Consider the following 22,670-nt stretch of genomic DNA (forward strand, 5'->3'; position numbering starts at 1 on the left):
ACATTTGATCTTTAGACTTGTTCATCCTAAACACCTGTTACTTGGTATCCTCTCACTTACATCGCATTTCCTCTCCCTCCTCCCACCTCTAGTAACCACTGTTTTATTCTCTATCTCTGTGGGTATTAGACACTGTTTTTTTAGATTCCACATATAAATGAGATCATGTAATGTCTTTCTATGCCTGGCTTATTTCTCTTAGCATAAAAAACCCTCCAAGTTATGTATATTGTAGCAAATGGCAGGATCTCCTTATTTAAGGCTGAATAATATTCCACTTAATATTTCATAATGTGTTCATCCCTTGACAGATACTTTGATTGCTTTCTATCTTGGCTAATGTGAATATAGGTCGGGTTTGGTTCCAAACCATTTCAACAAAGTGAATATTACCATACAGCAAGTCACATGAATTTCTTGGTTTCCCAGTGCATATAAAAGTGTGTTTACACATACTGAATTAGGGTTTGGTTAACGGGAATGTTGTGGCTAGTTTGATCTTCTATCTAGACCACTAAACTATTTTCCATATCAGCAATGAGGCTGTTTTACTTTCTTATCATTCGGGCATTTACTGGAACAACAATTTTAATCTCTTTCAACTTTTCCTTTGCATTCACAACTCAGCCAACTGGCCCAAGAAGCCTAGTTTTTGGCCTGTTTCAGCTTTCAACATGCCTTCCTCACTAAGCTCAATCATTTCTAGCTTTAAAGTGAGAGGTGGGTGACTCTTTCTTTCACTTGAACGCTTAGAGGCCACTGTAGTGTTATTAATTTGTCTAATTTCTATATTGCTGTGTCTCAGGAAATAGGGAGATTGGGGTGGTGGGGTGGAGAGAGACAAGGATAGAGAGACAGAGACAGAGAGAGAGACAGAGAGACAGAGAGTGAGACCGAGAGTGAGACGGAGAGAAAGAGAGACAGAGAGAGAGATGAAGAGAGAGAGAGACGGAAAGAGACAGAGAGACAGACACAGAGAGAGAGAGACAGAGAGAGACAGACACAGAGAGAGACAGAGAAAGACAGACAGACAGAGACAGACAGAGAGAGACAGAGGAAGGGCAGGTTGGTGAAGAACACCACAGACAATATTAAGTTCACTATCTTATGAGTGTGGTTCATGGCACCCCAAAACAGTTAGAATAGTAACATCAAAGATCACAGATCATCATAACAGATACGGTAAGAAAAAAAGTGGAAATGTGAGAATTACCGAAATGTAACACAGAGTTGCAAAGTGAGCACAGGCAGGTAGGAAAATGGTGCCAATAGAGTTCCTGGATGCAGGGTTGCCAGAAACCTTCAATTTATTAAAAATGTATCTGTGAAGCACAGTAAAGCAAAGCACAATAAAATAAGATATACTTGTATTTGTTTCTAAATATAAAAATAATTTTTTAGTGCTGAACAAAAATGTCCCATGTAAAAAGTTAATGTACTGTCTGTTCCCAAACTCAGTTTACACACCTAATTACAGTAAATAAAAAGGAGAGAAAAACCAAACTTTCAAGATGGAAAGGAGAACCCAGGACAGCCTCAAACCCAACACTTAGAATAGTATTTCTGCATTAATAATCTGCTTGCCCAGTTGACAGCAAACTTTCAAACTCAAGAAGGTAAGAGAGAGTGGATAAAACATTACAAAAGACAGCATTACATTTTAAAAATTGGTAAGATAATACAATGTTTAGATCTGGAAGGACTTTAAATTAATCTTTGTTCCTTACATTCACATAAGCTTTAATGTGCACCAAATTCTATCCCAAAATCTCTATTCTTTGTGACCCTACTGTACCCTACACAGATTTTTATTGACTCAGTACTCCGTTGCACTTAATTTGTTTTTTAGTCTCAGCTAGAACTGAAACAACTTTAGGAAAAGGATAGTGTCGCCCTGCTTACTTTTATTTTTCCTACCAACTAGAATACTAATAAACATTCAAATGTTTGTTGAATGAATTAATGGATAAGCAAATGAATTAATATAATTAGTTGCTTATATTTTACCCCCCACACTAGCGTATAGCTTTAAAGTTGTAGTGACTACAATGTCTAGTCACTTAACCTCACAGGGTAGATTTGCACAACTATTAAGATTTTGAATGAGAAAGTGCTTAAAAATTCTAAAGTGCTTCTCTAATGTTTGTTACTATTGTGTTCAAAGACTGTTAGCTACCAAATGAAGGTTTCATATTCAACAGAGGAGGCTGAGTCCCAGACAATTACAGTTGAGGCCCAGACTACTCCAAGTGTGATGTTTGGAGTATCTGATTCAGCAAACAAACAAGAATCACCTCAACCCAAAACCCTAACCCAAATAGCCATTATTACTACTTCTTTCCAATCTCCTTCTCCACACCCTCCAATAATGACAAATTCTTAAAGCTTGAATACATCTTTTAATTGTAAATTTGGGTTATTTCTGCATGTAATTTTACAGTTATTTTATTTCACTCTTGTGAGTTGGAGTTAAGCTCTGAAAAGGTCTTATTTTGAGGTCTTTCTATCAGGGAACCTGCCCCGATATTCACGTAGGTTCTTTTCTATTTTCCTTAAGCATCGGCCAGCTTGAGAAATAAAGGGACAGAGTACGAAAGAGAGATATTTTAAAGCTGGGCATCCAGGGGAGACATTACATGTTGGTAGGTTCCATGATGCCCCACAAGCCGCAAAAACCAGCAAGTTTTTATTAGGGATTTTCAAAAGGGGAGGGAGTGTGTGAATAGGTGTGGGTGACAGACATCAAGTACTTTACAAGGTAATAGAATATCACAAGGCAAGTGGAGGCAGGGCAAGATCACAGGACCTCAAGACCGAGGTGAAATTAAAATTGCTAATGAAGCTTGGGGCACCATTGTCATTGATAACATCTTATCAGGAGACAGTTTTTTGAGATCAACTGGTCTGACCAAAATTTATTAGGCGGAAATTTCCTCTTCCTAATAAGCCTGGGAGCGCTATGGGAGACTGGGGTCCATTTCACCCCTGCAGTCTCGACCATAAGAGATGGCTACACCCAGGGGGGCTGTTCATAGGCCTATCCCCAGGCACGCATTCTCTTTCTCAGGGATGTTCCTTGCTGAGAAAAAGAATTCGGCGATATTTCTCCCATTTGCTTTTGAAAGAAGAGAAATACGGCTCTGTTCCTCCCAACTCACCAGCGGTCAGAGTTTAAGGTCCTCTCTCTTATTCCCTGAACAATTGCTGTTATCCTGTTCTTTTTTCAAGGTGCCCAGATTTCATATTGCTTAAACACACATGCTGTACAATTTGTGCAGTTAATGCAATTATTACAAGGTCCTGAGGCGACATACATCTCCTCAGCTGACAGGATTAAGAGATTAAAGACAGGCATAGGAAATCACAAAGGTATTGATTAAGGAAGTGATAAGTGTCCATGAAATCTTTACAATTTATGTTTAGAGATTGCAGTAAAGACAGGCATAAGAAATTATAAAAGTATTAATTTGAGGAACTAATAAATGTCCATGAAATCTTCACAGTCCACATTCTTCTGCCATGGCTTCAGCCGGTCCCTCCATTTGAGGTCCCTGACTTCCCGCAACATCTTTCCATAAGATTGTATTCCTTTTTTGGCAAGAGAACAGATCTGGAGTTGAGCTCCTGCCCTCTGCCAAACTATGAGATTTGAGACAAGTCACTTGTCCCCATGCCAACCCCTGGGGCCTCACTTTTCTCATTCAAAAAGATTAAAGATTTTGTCCTAACTCATGAATTTGTGAGCATTACATGTAAAATTACCTTAGAAACTATAAAATATTCATTTCAAATGCATCAAGATGTTATTAGCTATATTTTATGAGCTCAGCACTCCTTGATGGTCCTGAAGAGACCAAAGGGGCTGAGGCCAAAGGGAGAATTATCCTTAAATCTCTTGGAAACAACCTGACAGATCTTAGAATTGTGTAGTAAGATGAGGGCATAAGGGAACAAAGGGTCAAGGTAGTAACTTAGCTTTTTCTCCCAAAAGTGTTGATAGTGGTTAAGATACACAAAAGGGAAAACCCACTTAAGAAACTGCCAGGAATTCTTTTTTTCATTTTGTTTTAATGCTAATTTAATAATCATGTCTTAGTGTAACTAAGCTTTTCTTCATGAAGAACATTATAAGCTCATTGATGAACAGGCTAAATCTTTATGCTTATTTGGTGTTTTTTAATCTGTCTAGCATAGAGTAGGGCACAACATAGGTCTTCAGTGTGCCTTTGCTGAATTGAAATACAAAAAAATAGCACATCTTGCAATACTTGAAGCTCGTTTTTATAAAGTATATGTGTGTAGTAAGGAATTCTAAAACCTATGTTTTGCTGGCACTAGTTTATTTAATCAAGAGGAAATATCTTCATAAAGTGAAACAAAGAGAAAGGACAGTGCAAATAGCACTCAAAGCTTGAGCTTAGCAACTGCTCCCCTGTTCTTAGTCTTGCCACTGTGTGGCATGTAAGACTTATATATGCAGATAGCTTGTTACTTGCAAACCATTAGACCAAGCTTGTCCAACACACAGCCCACAGGGTGCATGCAGCCCAGGACAGCTTTTAGTGTGGCCCAACACAAATTTGTAAACTTTCTTAAAACATTGAGTTTTTGCAATTTTTTTTGGTCTCATAAGTTATTGTTAGTGTTAGTGTGTTTTATGTGTGGCCCAAGACAATTCTTCCACTGTGACCCAGGGAAGCCAAAAGATTGAACACCTCTGCATTAGACCCTTTTAATACTATTATAGATAATATATTTTACAACATAAAAAAAATCTGTGTACCAGTCAGAAATGAAGGTTTTGTATGAAACATTTTCATTCTTTAGTATGAATAGCCCAAGGTTCTCCTGACTTTATTTCTCCAGCCCTGGCCCCTCACCTCATCGTCTGTTAGCTGGCCCCACGTGTGGCCCAGGTGTTTTAATCTTCTGGGTGATCTTATCCAGCCTCTTGACTTTAAATGGCATCTATATGATGATGATTTTCAGTTTAAGCCTCCCTTCAGAATTCTAGTTTCTCAAATCCATCTGGCTATTCAACCTTTCCACTTTGATATTTAAGAGACACTTTGGGTTCAGAAGAGCTAAAACAGAACTTTGGATTCCCCAAACTTGCATGTCCTCCAGATTTTCTCATCTCTTAAATTTGATTCAGGTGTACAAACTCCACATTTGTCATCATTCTTGGGCCCCTGTCCCAACTCTCTTCCCTACACCCAGTCAAGAAGTCCTATTGACTCTACCTCAATAACAAATTGCTCACATATTTCTTTTGCTCCAGCTACCCATGCTGTAGTGTAAGTCACTATCATTTCTTGCTTGAACTCTGCAATAGCTTCCCAATTGATCTCCCCAATTCTACTTTTGCTTCCCCAAATTCCATTCTCCATACTGAAGCCAAAGTAGTCTTTAAGAAGTATACATCTAACCAAAACACTTCTTCACAGCAAAGAAAACAATCAATAAAATGAAAAGGTAGCCTACAGGTTGAGGAAAACATATTTTCAAACTATATATCTAGTAAGGGGCTAACTTCCAAAATTTATAAACAACTCATACAGCTCAATAACAAGAAAACATATAACCCGATTTTAAAAATAGACAAAGGAACCCGAATAGATATTCCTCTAAAGGAGACAAAAATGGCCAACATATATGTGAAAAGATGCTTAGCATAACTAATCACCAGGGACATGCCAATTAAAATCACCATGAGATATCACCTCATACGTGTTAGGGTAGGTATTATCAAAAAGACAAGGGACAACATGTGTCGATGAGAGTGTGGAGAAAAGGGAACCGTTGTACACTGTGGGTGGGAATTTGGATTGGTCCAGCCATTACAGAAAACAGTATGGAAGTTCCTTAATTAAAAATAGAATTGCCATAATAACCCAGCAATGCCTTTTCTGAGTATATACCCAAGGGAAAGGAAATTACCATCTTGTAGAGATATCTACACTCCATGTTCATTGCAGCATTACTGTACCATATTATGAAATGGGTTCCTTCACCCTTTTTCTGAGCACCCTCCATGTCTACAGAAGAAGTTATGAGGAATAAAGGTATATGCAGCGCTTGTTTTGTAATGCTGACAACAGCAATCCTCACATCCAGACTTCCATGTGCATGTACAGGGTTCTATACTTTCGTTCTAAGTCAAACTGTGATTCAGAAATGAGCCATCCATTCTCCCAGAATTCCTTCATTCACTCCACAGACACAAAAATCACAATCTATGAAAATGTTTTTGTATATTTCATAGGAGAAACAGATGTGGAGGCTTAACTCATGTATCCAATGCCAAAAGTCTTCAAAATCTTCATTAGGTATTTGTTATTCCAACTTCTTTCTCAGCCTTCCCTGTTTGTAATTTTTTAAATCTTTACCCAGTGTTGCACGAAGACTGTTGAGATGGTTCCCTCTGCCTTCCTCTCTCTAGTATTCTCCCTGAGAAGTTTAAAATGTATAATGTTATGCAAAGTAATTCACTGGGGCCTTCCTCTTGGGCCTCACCTCTATACGCTGAAGACAATGCTTTCTAGCAAGGAGGACCCATGCTTCCAGAGAGGAGGGTTTGCAACTGGAGTAACTTGAGTATGTCTTTGGGATTCTTGAGCTCAACCCCAAGCAGTTCAGAAACATTTCTTTGAAACAAGTTCCCGAGATGAATTCTAACAACTGTAATATCGCATTTGGCATTTTAAAAATTTTGATTTTACATTTAGACAGGGCTATTAGGACATGGTGGTATAAAAATGGTAGTATCAAAATATACTGTTTCAAATCAAATTATTGTATTATTTGTTCTCAATGACAGACATAACCCAAACATATTCTTAGTACCCAGAATAAAGGCACAGCCACAAAATCAGGCAGTTATTAATAAAAACCTAGTGTAGATAGCTAATGAAAGATGAAAATGAAGCTGTGACATGATTATGAACTACTATTAGCAAGCAATGTCATTTTGTATCTTAGAGACCAAATAAGGTTTGTGTATGTGAACTAATGGTTAACTTATATGGTGAAGATATACATGCATTATATTCAGGCTATGTTGGCTTCATTTGAAACTACAGCTTCCATGGGTTTAAAAAATACACGTATGATTTGCAAAGTGACAACCCTAAATTTTTGTGTATTCAATTGTTCAAACCAGTGATTTCTAGAATGTAAGTGGTGTCCTACTTGTAAGAGTTTTAAAACAGGCAATTTTGGAATAGGTAAATTACTCAGTAGAAGCCTTAGAGAACCCAAATTGCTGATGTATCTTTCAAAATGCCTCTCATTATCCAGGAGAATGTGTGTATTGGAAGTATCTTATTCTTTAAGTCTCACACTTAGACCGGTTATGTTTCCTACTTTTAAAAATTGTAGAACTTTATTCTACAGATGTCATTTGATGCCTTTTGAGACCGACCATATATGCATTTATACAATCTTAATTCAATGTTAAAAGTATAATTAGTCCAAAAAAATCAGCTAAATGGCAACAAGGGTTTTTCTTTTTCTATATTATTAAATTTTTTTTCCTCCATCTAAAACTTTCCAGCTGCTCTTTGTGAAGTTCCCAGAATAATGATTAACATTATTAAACCAGAGACTAAAAATCTTGGTACGGACTGACCCATGGGGACACATTGCTATAATTATTTTAAAGTAAAATAATAAAAGGGGCGTCCCATAGCGGACAAAAGTTGGACTCATCCTCAAAATTTACTCCATTTGTCAAAGTCCCCTGAAAGAGTTCTTAGGAGTGGTTGGAATTGGTTGTCAGAACCAGGTGCTCTCAAGTGTCTTGCCTTTGTGGTTCGCCTACCTGGGTTTCCCAGTCCTTGGTTGAACATTAATGTTCTCAACGAGATATAATACTGAATATAACTCTAGTGATCTCTTCCAGTGGAGGCTGAGGCCATTTCTAAAAATTCCTTCCCTCTGTTCCTTCTACAGTATCTTCCTCTCCATGTGCATACATGTGAGAGAAATAGTTTTCCCCAATGTACTTCAAATAAACCTTATTGGCATAGTTTTCCTCAAAGCACTTCCAGTAAACTTTATTCCTTTCATGATTGTCCTGTAGTTTACAGACACTGATATTGTACTCTTTGGAGTAGAGAGGGGTTTTGCTACTCTTACAAAAAAAAAAAAAAAATTGGCTATTCCTCCATTTATCAGGCTCATTTTATTAACATTCTACTGTCATCATTGTGCCCTGTCACTTTGACTAAGCCCAAGAACCCTCCCACAGAGCAATGTTAATTATAACCCCTCTATGCCCTATAAAATATGCCTTCTAAAGGCTATGAATAAATTTGGGATAAATTTCCTGAAGCAGAACTCATGAACCCATATGTATTTTGATTCCAATTCCTGTCAATACAGGTTCTAGTTCAACGCCCAACACACACACACACACACACACCTCTCACATGCTTTCCTTCTAATTGTCAGGAAGCCTTCAGATGTCCTTCACCCCTACTGGAAAGGCATGAAACAAAACCCAGTACCTTCCTCCTACCCCTAAACTGGTTTTGTCTTGCTGCCCCTAATCCTAGCTTGCTGTTCTGTTTTTCTATTTTCCCCTAAATGCAACTTACTTTAAGCATGTGTTAACTGGATTAACATTCCTACAATTGAAGGATAGTACATGATAACCCATTTGTCAGTCTAGCTACTTTCTTCTCTTTTAAATGTCTACTTAGGACGTACATCCAGACTGCACGCCCTTTTTATTTTTTCAAAGCAAAGCCAAAAATAAAGTGTAAAATTAGTTTTTTAAAGAAAATGCACAATCTGTTTTTAATTTTGGCTATCATGAAAAGGGGAATTAACCAGCCAAAAAAGCAAAGCAAATAAAACGTGTCCCCTGACTGCTCTGTCTGTGCCTTTCAAGCCTGTGCGTCTGGTTGTTCATCTCTGAAAGTGTGTGAAATACTTTTTTCTTTAAACTTTTTGTTTTTTTCTCCCTTCTTGTTTGGGAATTAAGTGCTTTTTATATTATATATATCTATATATATATATATCAATGTGTTTCTTTTAATTGCTAGATCTTTATCTTAGATTTGATTTTATCTAAAATTATGAGAAAAAAGTTATGAATTGTTTTCTGCAATTTTTCCCCACTCCCTCTTTAAATGTGGAACAACTTCAGCTGCAGAATCCTCACATCCACATCTTTCAAATTAGCCTGGTCTCATTGCCAATTGCGTGCAACCTGGGTGGCATAAGGAAGACAGATGATGTCATTTGGAAAATACCTTTTCTCTATAGAGAAGTAATTAGTAACCCAGTGCGTGGGCCCCCTGCTTAGTAGTGCATCTCAATCACCTCTGTAGATTTCTGAACCTCCCCCACTCTAGATGGGGCTGTGTGGCTGCCGATGAAGTTGTTCAACTTGAATGCATAAATCTAGTCTTCTTGTTTTTGCTTTAAACTTTTTGATCATGACTACTAGTATTTTATGTATTTTGGCTATTTTTAGTAGGAAAAAGTTTAACTGTTTTTATTATTTGAAAATCTTTAATGAAACTGTAATAATTTTTGGAGTAATTGCATGTTGAAGAAGTTGCAGCTTAGGGTGTGTGAGATTGTCAGTGTTAGAGTTCTGTTCTTTATTTCCATAGATGGGCATGTGTAGGCTCATTTGTTTTTGTATATTGCCCATCCCTTCCTTACAGCCAGAAGCTCTAATGCAGCTAGATCACTCCGTGCCGCCCTTACATGGACATGGCGACTCACTTACACATTTACTCCTATCATCTTCATCTCCTGTGTAGTTCACTCATAGATATGACCCTCCCCTTCCTGCATCTTTCCTTCCCATTCTCCCCCTTTCTTTAGCATTGTTAAAATTTGTGTGCTGTCATCCATCTCCCTAAATTAAAGAAAGCCTAAAATTTGTCAAAAAGACAAAAAAAATTAAATATATATCTGAAAACCTATAAATGCAGAAATTCATTCAAAACCCATTAGAGTCATAGAATTTTTTGAAAGGCAAATTATAAAAGTAAACAGGTTTTTTTGTTTGGTTTTTCAATCATAGCAATCGGAATTATTTTAAATTCAAAAATTGATGCCCTCCCAAACCCCCCAAAGCAACAATTTGTTAAAGTGCAGATTTTTTTTTCTTTTTATGTTATGTGGTGTGGATGTATGTGTTGTTGCCTCCCTGTATCATCTTCTGTTGTAAATTATTATATTTGAAAAATTAGACATTTTGCTCAAAAGTTTTTAAGAAATGACAACAAAAAAAGCAAGTTACAAGAATGTGGCAATTCTATTTGTCCAAGAGCATTCTTACACAACTTTCTTTTGTAAATTTTTCTTTCATGCCAAAAAACATGCGGGCAATTTGTTGATGTAAGTTGACTATAAATTAATATAGTATGCTTTTTTAGTTTAAATTATTTTGCCTATATGGAAATGATTTCTTTTTTTCCCAGAACAGCTTCTATTTTTAATTTGCTTTTACTTTTTCTTTCTGTTCTTATTATATTGTGAATGCCTCAATGTTATTTGCTCTCCTTCTCCCAGCTTACTTTGGCTATGAAGTTGATTTTATTTTCTACTATATAATTTTGAAGACTATATTTTTTATTTCATTTGTGTCTATTTGCTGAATTTTCACTGTTATGTTTTGTGCCGAATTGCTTCTAATAATCAATGTGAATACTACTCTCAGTAGAAGGAGGTTAATACATTGTTCTTACCACCCAAACAAAGCCTGGCCTCTTTGCCTGAACTTTTTCACCACCATGTTTAAAGCCTTGAAAGTATTGGTAGGCTCTATTTGGTATCTTAAAATTGTTTCCAGCCAGTGGGAGGCCTGTACCCCAGAAGAAAATGAGTTGGGTTAGCTCCAAGTAGTACCAGCAGTAATTGCATCTTTTTTAAATTCCTTAAAAAGCATTTAGGAAATTAGTTCTTTTCCTTCAGCAAAGGGGAAATAAGGTACTCTCAAGTGACTATGGTAGAGTTTGGTTATCCAGGATCATACTCTCACCTTTGCTTCAGGCTACAAAATCAATTATACTGAAAATGAAGATATCAAGAATCCCAGGTGTTTCGAGTATTGTTCTGTGATACTGACGCCTTCCAGTGTATGGAACTAACAACTGGCGAAAACACAGACACACACACAGAAGGCGCACACACATTCTCTCTCTCCCTCTTTCCTTTGTCTCTTCTCCTTTTCCCTTTTTCATTTCTCTCAAGGATTTAATCAGGTAAGCTTTCAGGGATCTTAAGATTCTACCAAGAAAACATGATGATTTTCATATCTAAAGTTATACATACAAAATATTTCAGGTAGGTACCATCATCGTGTAACTACAGGGTAAGAATATTCCTTCACCTTAAGATTATTTGGACCAATGCTGCCTTATGCACTTCAACATTCATAAGATTGGTAAGAAGCACTATAAAATTTTTTAATCAAGAAGTTACTTGTTTTGCTTTACAGATATTTGTGTTATTTGAAACTGTTATGGAAATATCAAACTGAATGGTGGATAAGAGATGCTTCCAAGCCAGCAGCTTAATGTTTGGGCTCTCTCTACCTCAGTTTATGCAATTCTGTGTTGTTTGACATGCTAGATAATATTTTAGGTCTCAAACTTAGAACTTCCTAAATGGGATGTTGTTTTATCTTGTTGCATTAGAATATTTTCTTTCTATGAAAAAGATATCCAAAGGTAAATTTCATAAAAGTTTATTTTAAAAAAATACAAGCTCTTTGAATTATAAATTATTCCTTATATTCTATTATTTAAAATAGCCTCAATAATCTAGATCCTATATAATTATACTTCTACTTTAGCATGAAGCCACTAAATAAAGAAGGGTTAGAAGAAAGTGATTATTTAAGTGTTTATAGCTCAAATACATTAGTAGAAATAACATTAGTAACTAGCATTTCTGAATAGCAGTAGGTACTGTGCTAACCATCTAACATATAAAAAATACTTAATATGTATTATTTTAATATTTGCATTGATGGTTTGAGGTAGGGTATTTTATTATTCTCATTTTCCATAGAGTTTAAGAAATTTGACCAAATTCGTAGCACTAGTAGGAACTCCTACAGAGTTCTGATGCTAAGAGTCTGAGTTACTTCAGAAGCAAAGCTCTTAATAAGCAAATGAAACACTCCACTTGACATTTCATGTTTTATAATACATAATGATATTAAGGGGCTGTGGCTCATCTTATTGTTGAAAAATGTAATCTGTAGCCTTTCAAAATCGAACCTATTTCAGACAAACCCTTTGCTGGGGTGGAAGGGTGGTAGGGAAGGGAGGGAGAATGCCCTACCTAGAAATTCTCATCCTGTTAAAATACAAGTTAAGCCTCTTTGAGACACTTGAGGTTTTCTACTGTCTTCTCCCCAGGTACTTGCCCTGTTTGTCCATGACTATTTTTTCCCGAAGATTGATAGAGAGCAATTTCATGGTTACAAGCTTTATGATATTTATGTGTTACAAGTATACACTTCTATGTCACCAAGGAGCTAAATATCTTTGAAAAATTAATTCTTGGGGGGAAAAGAATGATTTCCCCTTATTATGTGAATTTTCAAGCAGAAAATTGGAATAATGCAAATAAGAGATGAGGTGAAATACCCAAATATATAAAAAGAATTCAAGGAATTCAAGCATGGTGTCCTCTCCCAGAGTCTCACTGTTCAGCATCACTGTTTTGGTATTTTCGTGAACTCTCAAAACCCAAATATCTCCAGAGAGGCAAGTGTTGAAACTTCATGCTTCTTGTTTTTTTGTTCTTTTTTTTTTTTTTTTTCCAAAGATAACCCACTGCATTCACTATCACCCACAACATTCTCACAGTTCAGAAGGGTTCTATTAAATTTTTTATACACTTTTTTGATGGCAGTGAGCCCCTTTTGCTGGATATAAGCACTAGAGGCATGAATTATATATCTACAAATACACTCATAAAGCAAAAAAGCCGGGAAGACTTCAGGGCTAAAATAGACCTTTTATATCTCTAGTGATCTCTCTGGTTTAAAGAAAAGCACAATTCTGCCAAAAAGGGGTATGTATGCCTGATTTTAAAATGCTAACTTTAAGGAATACAGATAGCTTTTATCCCAAACTAAAGAAAATTCTGGGGATAGCATAGGAAATTAAGATTTTGATGGATTACAGGTTTTGTATTACTCTGCTCATAACCCTTTATGACTTTGGGTTATTTGCTTCCATGAATACTTTGGTAGGCATGCGACACATAGTTGATCACTGACTTCATGGTCTCTGGGAAGTGAAGAAAATATTATCAGCTACTTGAACATTTCTCAGGGTAGTCACTTTTGATTAAAATAAACAAGAAGACTTGAATAGCTTCCCACCAAACTACTTTTTGTTTGTTTGTTTGTTTGTTTTTGAGACAGAGTCTCGCTCTGTCGCCCAGGCTAGAGTGCAGTGGCGTGATCTCGGCTCCCTGCAAGCTCCACCTTCCAGGTTCACGCCATTCTCCTGCCTCAGCCTCCCCAGTAGCTGGGACTACAGGTGCCAGCCACCATGCCTGGCTAATTTTTTTGTATTTTTAGTAGAGATGGGGTTTCACCATTTTAGCCAGGTTGTTTTCTATCTCCTGACCTCAGGATCCGCCCGCCTTGGCCTCCTAAAGTGCTGGAATTACAGGCGTGAGCCACCGCTCCTGGCCAAACTAAGTGATTTCTATTAATGATCTTATAGTAGGAGAAATACATCACTTTCTCCTCTCAAATGACGTGTGCCTTTGATCCCCCGAGGACACTATTATCATCTGCAATCTTAAACATGGAATTTAATATTAAAATTAATTACACCAACATATACACTTGTCCCAGGCATTTTTCATGTTTACTGTTATCTTAAATGTTCTACCTATTTTCATTAGAATTCCTATTTGTCATAAAGACCCCCCTGTACCACAGTTGACTTCATTTTAAACTGAAGGCAATCTTCCCACTTCTTGAGAAGCCAGGAAAGGGGGGTTAGGAAAGCTTCTACCACTTTGCTGTCTAAAAATCAGCATAATTTGGGCTCAGATTTTCCCAACAGAGGGTATCATTTATCATTTTTATCGCTGCTACCAAGATTAATAACAAAATGGCAAAGAAAACTAGAGATCAGTAGTTCTGAAAGATTTTGTTTTCTAAACTCTGAAATAGCATACCCATCATTTTAGTTTTAAAATAAGCTCTTATTTCACTTTAGGACTCACCAGGCTTTTAGAAGCTCTTTATAAATTAACAAGCTTCAGAACCCTTTTACTGTGCAGTTATAAAAAATGTGGTTACTCTTTTTTTTTTAAATCTAAGATACTTGCATTAGTGTGTTAAATGAGAGGGAGATAGCAAAGGAAAGTTAAGTAATTCAACTGCAGATTGAACAGTTTGTAGATTTTGAAACAACAAGTACACTGTGGAAGCTTTAGCTGGTATTGCAAGGAGAAAAAACAAACTGAAAAAACAAAAAGGCAAATTTAAGACTCTGGTTGGGTGTCACAGATGGTACACTAAAATTGCAAATGAATGCCACTCTGTAATCATGAAGATGGTGATCTTAATCCCACTTAAAGGGACACTTGCCTCTTACCCAACAATTTGCCTTTATATTCAAACTATTTGTACCAGGCCTTTGCCTCCTAAGATATCAGTTATTCCTTGTCCTTTAACCTAGTTTCGTCTTTGCTTACTCTACATGGGGTAGATTTGTCATTGCCATAAGGAACAAATGACTCGGTGTTTGTGCCAGAAAAGAACACACATGTTAAACCTGTGTTGTAGATAAGTTAAAAAAGAAAATCCTGCCTTGTCCTCTGAAGGTAAGTAAAACTGTGCCTGAGAAATCCTTAAGGAAGCTTTAGACAGAGTCCATGGGCCTTCACTTCCTCTCTCTCATCACCGCTCTATTACTCAAACATTGCCCTCTTTCATATATCACCTTAAATCTACCACTTGGGACCCCCTAGCAGAAGAATAATAAGAAAGTTTGCTCAGAGTTAGTTTTAGGACTGGCTTACCTTTAGGGAACTGCACTCCAAATTCCATTTATAAAAACTAGCAAAAGTGTGTAAATTATGCATTAAATAAGTTGTAAGGCATATGAATTATATATGTTCACAATGTAAAAAAAATAGTTGTCTGCTGGTCTAGTACAGTTAAGTGTGAATCTTTGGCAAATCTGCACAGATCATTTTGCTCAATAGTTTCAAACTCTGAGCACTAGAATAGAGGCTCAGGTTTAGAGCACATACTATAAGATCATCTTGAGAATCTCAAAAAGGTGTTTTTTGAATTTCATAGTAAAATTATCACATAGGCCAGAGATGACACTACAACATTCTGTTGTCCCTTCCCTTCTAAATGATACACATTATATACCTTATCAGTTCCCTCCCAAACTCAGTTTCTTTCTGCAGAACACAATTGTTATAGGCTAAACAGGGAGAGAATAAAAGCTTCCGACATGGGCACCAACAATTTCTCAGGGCTTGAAGGTAGGTATTAGCTTTCTTCTCAGGAAGCCCTTCTCTTAGCACACCTGAAACCTGGACAATCTGGATGCATGGGAAAGGTTTCAAGATGCAAGTTGTGGAAAGGTTGCACCTTGAAGCATTTCCTGTTCATTCAAAAGGAGAGTTTTAATTCGTGAATCAATCTTCATAGGAAAAACCCTGGAAGACTGTGTAGGCTCCAAGGCTTATTCCCTTGGAGTACCCCTAGAATTCTGGTACTGAATCACCTCCTTGTCTGGCTTTGTTACTGATGAGGTGGGTACCTCAACTACAGTCTTATCTGTTAAAAGCTACTCACTGACTATACTATCACAGCAAAGTTATTGCCAAGTGTAAGACACACGTACGTTGTACCAGTTGACAGCTCAATGGGTCAGCTCAGAAAGAGGCCTTCAACAATAACGTCACATTAGTATCTCAACCTTCTAACTGGGGCAGGGAAACATTCATACCATCCCTGTGAGCAGATCTTTTTAAGTGATAGTGGGAATACATTTTTCTGGAATAAATTCAATAAAGAGACATGGACTGTAACTTCTTAAGATTCTTCCTCTGCTTGGAAAATAACACTGTAAAGACACTGAAGAGAGATCAATTATCTTGCTGACATAGATGCATAGCAATCTTGGCCTTACAGCCAGGTAAACAACCACTACTGCAGAATATTTGTGGTACCCATGATCTGCAAGGCCCTGTGATTTAATTAACTATTCTGAGCTTTCTTTCCCAACTTAGTCCATATGATTCTAAGTGCAATAATGAGGGTCTATGGGTAAACAGATATGTTTTTGCCACACTAGTTAGCAATCACCAATTTAAAAAACTCACTTTGCTAAGTCAACATTTCTGAGTGGAAAAGTTTCAAGTCATGGATATCTAGGCTGGGTATTTTGAAAATCTAGCTTCCAGCTCAGCATATATTGCATACAGCATGAAAGCAATGCATACAAATATTAGACTAATGCAAGGCAAGCTGTCATTTAATAGTCAGGGGGATTTCTGGAAAAGCATAGTCAAAATGGATTTGTTAGATGAACATTTTTAACTTTTTGTAAATCCCTATCACTCGGCTTAAACAAGGACTGTGATTAATAAGTGTGAAATAAAAGGAAGTAACTTAAGAAAACACAAAGGTCATGATCTTTTATGTTTCTTGATCTTGGTCTCAAAAAGATGGTGAATCGGTCATTCTCATCCTCCTGGGAGCAAATAAGTAGAATCCCAAGAAGGCAATAAAGAAATCTTAAACGCATGTTAATAAATTCATAAGTTAAGCACACAATGTGTGCATGTACCCACACATACCAATTTTGATAGCCAGCCACTATTTATAACAGTATCATTTGACTGAATGTCATCAGCCCATAAGCAGATCCTGGAAAGAACATATATAGTTGAATTCTATCTGAATAATTACTTGAGAGTATCTTTAAAAAATCTAAGCCCCTGATCTAGGGATTTCAGGTTTGGGTGGCAAGAGGCATACAGAAGGCTCCAAATCTGCCTAGAATGATTAGACTCCATCCAGAAAAGATCCAGATCTTTTTATGATAATTTCTGAGGCATAACCTGTGAATGACGTTGGTTGAGTGAGAGTTATGTTTACAAATATACTAATTGTTTTTCTTTTTCTTTTCCATCCCAGGAGGTGAATTAGTTATCCCTCTTCTTGTAGAAGACCCTTTAGCTACCCCTCCTATTGCTACTCGTGCACCTTCCATTACACTCCCCCCTACCTTTCGCCCCCTCCTCACCATTATTGAGACCACCAAAGATTCCCTGTCCATGACCTCTGAGGCGGGGTTACCTTGCTTGTCGGACCAAGGCAGCGATGGTTGTGATGATGATGGCTTGGTGATATCTGGGTATGGCTCAGGGGAAACCTTTGACTCTAACCTGCCCCCTACTGATGATGAAGATTTTTACACCACCTTCTCCTTGGTAACAGATAAGAGTCTTTCCACTTCAATCTTCGAAGGTGGCTACAAAGCACATGCGCCCAAGTGGGAATCCAAGGACTTTAGACCTAACAAAGTCTCCGAAACTAGTAGGACTACTACCACATCTTTATCCCCTGAGCTGATCCGCTTCACAGCTTCCTCCTCGTCTGGGATGGTGCCCAAATTGCCAGCTGGCAAAATGAATAACCGTGATCTCAAACCCCAGCCTGATATAGTCTTGCTTCCGTTGCCCACTGCCTATGAGCTAGACAGCACCAAACTGAAGAGCCCACTAATTACTTCCCCCATGTTCCGTAATGTGCCCACAGCAAACCCCACGGAGCCGGGAATCAGACGGGTTCCGGGGGCCTCAGAGGTGATCCGGGAGTCGAGCAGCACAACAGGGATGGTCGTCGGCATTGTGGCTGCTGCCGCCCTCTGCATCTTGATCCTCCTGTACGCCATGTACAAGTACAGGAACAGGGACGAGGGGTCCTATCAAGTGGACGAGACGCGGAACTACATCAGCAACTCCGCCCAGAGCAACGGCACGCTCATGAAGGAGAAGCAGCAGAGCTCGAAGAGCGGCCACAAGAAACAGAAAAACAAGGACAGGGAGTATTACGTGTAAACATGCGAACACTGCTCACACTCGAGTTTTCAGTTATTTCTATCCACGCCTATGAATCTTTGGACGGTGAGATCTCACAGATGTCAGAACTGCTGGAACTATGAAATGGGGTATATAACCACGACTCTGGTGGGGAAAACCGTTTTTTAAAGGACACACACACACAGCGATGCATCTCTCTCTAAAGCTCAGCCACGGCTGCGGCAAGGTCCCAGCGGTCGCTGGGAGACAGAAGGTTTTGTGCCCTGCTGTATCATAAAGCACACACTTAGCGCTCTGGAGCCGGACGGTGGCTCCACCACTTCCGCAGGCCTGGAAACTTCCTTCTCCGGAGGACCTTTTACTAAAAGGTAGAAGACTTCATGGCTTACTTGTTCCATAACTCCAAGTGAGTCTGTAATGATGTTTGTGAAGCTTGACTGTAACCATGTTTTTTCGGTTTAATTATGTAAAAAACAAAACTACAAGAACAAAAAAAGAAAAAAGTTAAAAAAAAAAAACACCAAAAAACAAAAACAAAAAAAAAACCCACAACCCTTATCTGGTTCTGACCAGTGTGCGTGTAACTTTAAGATCTGAGGGGAAAAATGGCTTTTGGGTTTTTGTTTATTTTTTTGATAATGACTGGACATCAGAAGAGGAAAAAAACTCAAAACAAAAGTGAGAGAGACTATTGCCATATGAACTCAAAAGCTACCATGGTGTTCACTCTACATATCAGGTTATGGTGTCTCTAGAATCTGTTGTTTGTTTGCTATAAGATGCTTTGCTGAACACATAGCAAAATTCATGTGATGGATGATAAATTGATTCGAAAAGCTGGTCCCCCAGGATCTAATTTCAGAATTTACCACCCAAACCCGGAACAGATGGGTTTAGGGCTGGTGTTATCAGAGCTATTGGCTTTACCTAACAATATTGTTCCTGTCCATTCACCCAGCCAAATTGTGTTAAAGAGGAAAGCCCCACAAACTAAAAACAGCCTTTCCTACGGAAGAGGAAGGGGAGGTGGGCTGGATCTGTGACTGATTGAAATGCATGCAAATAAAAAAGACAATATTAAAGTCTGTTGAATTATCAAACCAGACAGTAGGGGAATTCAACTCGTGATGGAACCACAAAAGGTCACACAAGCCAACCATGTCATGCCAGAGTACAAAACACATAGTTCTTTCCCCGCCCCGAACATGACAATGGTTTTCATAGTGGTTTAATTTTGTAGCCTGACATTTATGGATAACTCTGTCCTTCCATTTGCTCACTTCTCTCTTCACCCATCTTTTTTAAAAACAAATAAATGAATAAATCTGCTGTGACACACACACAAAAGGAATTTAATAGTATAATATATATATAAATAAATATATATACAGATATATTTATCATGGTATGTTTGATGGGATGACTGACACAGGAAATCTGTTAAAGTCTTGAAATGGAATGAGAATGTTGTTTTAAAAGAAAATGACAAAACAACAAAAAAGCAAACCTTAAAATGTGAAGAAAGTGTGAATTTTAGTTTTGTCACAGTTAACTGTGTCAAAGAGAATTTAAAAAAAAATTCAGATTTTGTTTACATATTTTACTACATTTTTGCTGGTATAATTCCTTAGCCACCTATGTACATACTGCTTTAAGAACGGTTTTTTTCCTGTTTATTTCTGTTTAGTTTATATTCTGGTTGTCTTTTTCTTTTTGTAAAGAGGAAACAATGTACAGAAAAACAATAAACTGGTTGTATGGCCATAGCTATCCAAAAAGCAAGAGACAAAGCAAGACAAATATTCACACAAAAATGAAGTGTGTCCTCTGGAGGGTCAGATATACAATTTCTTTTGTACAGATGAAAATCAATCAGCTGTTTAGATTTAGAAATCTACTCTTGCTGGTCTTTGTAAGTTGCATGAATATTTGACTTTGAAAAAATATCTTAACGACATGGGGCAAAAAGTGCAATCTAAATGGTAGCCTTTACTAATGTGTATGGAAAGAGGTGTTCCTCATTATCTAATATTTCAATGTGTTAAGAGTTTAATTTTTTTGTTATCATTAAAAAAGACAGGATTATAAAGAGATATCAAAGCACGATTTTAGATAACCTAAACGGCCCAGCCTATACGAAGTTGATTATATCTTGATGTCTGTAAAAGATTGCTGTTCTTGGAGTCTTGAGGTCTTGTGAACTGATTTCCTGCTTTCTTTCATTTTTTTCAATTTGAGTAATAATACATTTGTTATATTCCTTTTAGTGTAAGTTTCTATTTGGACAATTTTATGGGAACATGTGCATTCTCTATGTGAGCTTCTATCATATTCCTGTTTTATTAGCAGAACCTAAAGGAATTTATTTTATGATGTTGTGACATTACTGCTTTTTCTTTTTTCTTTTCTCTTTTAGTTCATATTTGCATTTTCATTCAAGGATATGCTTAGCAATAAAATGTTCTTCCCAAAACCTTGTATGCTGATGCACTTTTATTTTCTTAACATTTGAGAAAATCTCGCACTGAAGCTAAGTATGTCATATCTTATTAAAAGCCGAATAAGAGCTAGACCACTTTCATGTGATAGAAGATATTCTAAGCAGTTACTAATTATTACATTAAATTATCAAAATGGCGTATTTATGAGATAATTATCATCCGTTACTTGAGGCATTATTTTTTAAATTGCTATGATAGAATAACCAGGAGGGAGTACATTTTTCTGAAAAGAAGATAGAAACATTGTATTGTAGAAAAGATTATTGGATACTATGTTTTTGTTTTGGGTTTTTGTTTTTTTTTTGTTTTTTTTTTTTTGAGACAGAGTCTTGCTCTGTCGCCCAGGCTGGAGTGCAGTGGCACGATCTCGGCTCACTGCAAGCTCCACCTCCCGGGTTCACACCATTCTCCTGCCTCAGCCTCCCAAGTAGCTGGGACTACAGGTGCCCACCACCACGCCCAGCTAATTTTTTGTATTTTTCGTAGAGACGGGGTTTCACCATGTTAGCCAGGATGGTCTTGATCTCCTGACCTCATGATCTGCCTGCCTCAGCCTCCCAAAGTGCTGGGATTACAGGCGTGAGCCACTGCGCCCGGCTTGGATACTATGTTTTTTAAAGGCATTTCGTAGCTTTTACGTATTTTCTGTAAATCAACAAGCTTTAAACAGTATTTAAAACTATGTTCACATAGTGCCATAAGCACTATAAAGTCTTAGATGTCTTCTTTCCAAGCCTCCCACCATATTAAAATTTAAAATTAAAAAACAGAATCCAAAACCAAAATTTAAATGAGTGCTTCAATTTTAACAGCTTCTTACAAGAATTTCTGATTACAACTTGTTTCATACACCCATTGTAACAGAAATGTCTCATATTTCTGGTTCTCTCAGCACACACTTACTTGGCCAATTGGATAATCCATCTACCCTTTGTTCTTCACTGTGATCTAGAAATATAGCTTTAACTGAACAGCTATCCTTTATCCATATGTTGGTTACCAGTTTTCAGAGTTAGAATTTTAAAAATATATATTTAGTTAAGCCTATGCCTTCGAGATAACATTAGTGGAATGGTTATACTATCGACTATCTTAGGAATGGGGGGGAAAAGTCAGGTTCAGTGATATCAAATTATGCAAGGTTTTTTTTTGTTGTTCCTGTCTTCAAAGTTCTATATTAGATGTTCTCCCATCATTTTTTGAGATGGAGTCTTGCAGCCTTACAGTGCAGTGGCATGATCTTGGCTCACTGCAACCTCTTCCTCTCAACCTCAAGAGATTCTCCTGCCTCAGCCTCCTGAGTAGCTGCGACTACAGGCATGGGCCACCCACACCCAGCTCATTTTTTAATTTGTTTTTTATTTTTTTAGTAAGGAAGGGTTTCACCATGTTGGCAAGGCTGGTCTCAAACTCCTGACTTCAACTGATCCACCCACCTTGGCCTTGCAAAATGCTGGGATTACAGGTGTGAGCCACTCCTCCCGAAATCTTTCTAAATCTCACTATTTAGTATATAATTCTAGGACTACTTTAAGCATTCACTTTTTCTATAACTCAAGAAACATTTATTGAACACTTACGTGCAAGCTAGTCTACTATTGGCTATTGTTACTTTGTTTCAACAAAGGCAGAAAATGGCTGGAAGGATTTTAAGCCTTTTTGTCTCTTGTATAAATCTATACAGGCCCAGTCTCTCTTTGCCCATATTCAAATTGAAGTTTGATCTTTCTCCGAAAAATATCCAAGCCCTGTGTTTGTCCCAGTTGAACTAATATCTTGATTATATAGTTTAAGATCAGTTTGATAATGTCTATTGAACATTTACTAAATGATTATGAGATATTAAATTGAGAGCCTTGGGAGCTTATCATCTAGTAAAGATGCAGAAATAATGATACTACAGTGAATGCAAATAAGCTATCAAAAAGTACAAAGTAAGTTAGTTGGGAGCTTAGAAGAAATTATGTAAGGGAAGGCTTCATAGAAGGGGTGACGTTTTGGTAAACCTTGGAAAACTGATAGGCAGAAATAAGGGCTGTATGTCATTCTAAGCAAAGCCTTAAAGTGGGAGCAAGCAGGATCAAAACCATAATT

General features: G+C 37.4%; 1 protein-coding gene across 21 annotated transcripts in view; it reads left to right on the forward strand.

Moving 5' to 3' along the window:
* Nucleotides 1-20,555, forward strand: part of NRXN3 (neurexin 3) — a 1,699,552-nt gene extending 1,678,997 nt beyond the window's left edge. For 11 of the 21 annotated variants that reach the window (XM_054448166.2, XM_054448167.2, XM_054448171.2 and 8 more), the window contains one exon: nt 17,792-20,555. In XM_054448166.2, the coding sequence (XP_054304141.2) occupies nt 17,792-18,093 (302 nt within the window). In that variant the 3' untranslated portion in view covers nt 18,094-20,555. Of the gene's footprint in view, nt 1-9,680; nt 10,363-17,167 lie in introns of all 21 variants that reach the window. The other 10 variants (XM_054448164.2, XM_054448165.2, XM_054448162.2 and 7 more) reach the window with 3 other exon arrangements.
* The last annotated feature ends 2,115 nt before the right edge of the window (nt 20,556-22,670 follow it).

The sequence above is a fragment of the Pongo pygmaeus genome, chromosome 15 (assembly GCF_028885625.2).
Source record: "Pongo pygmaeus isolate AG05252 chromosome 15, NHGRI_mPonPyg2-v2.0_pri, whole genome shotgun sequence".
Taxonomy (NCBI): domain Eukaryota; kingdom Metazoa; phylum Chordata; class Mammalia; order Primates; family Hominidae; genus Pongo; species Pongo pygmaeus.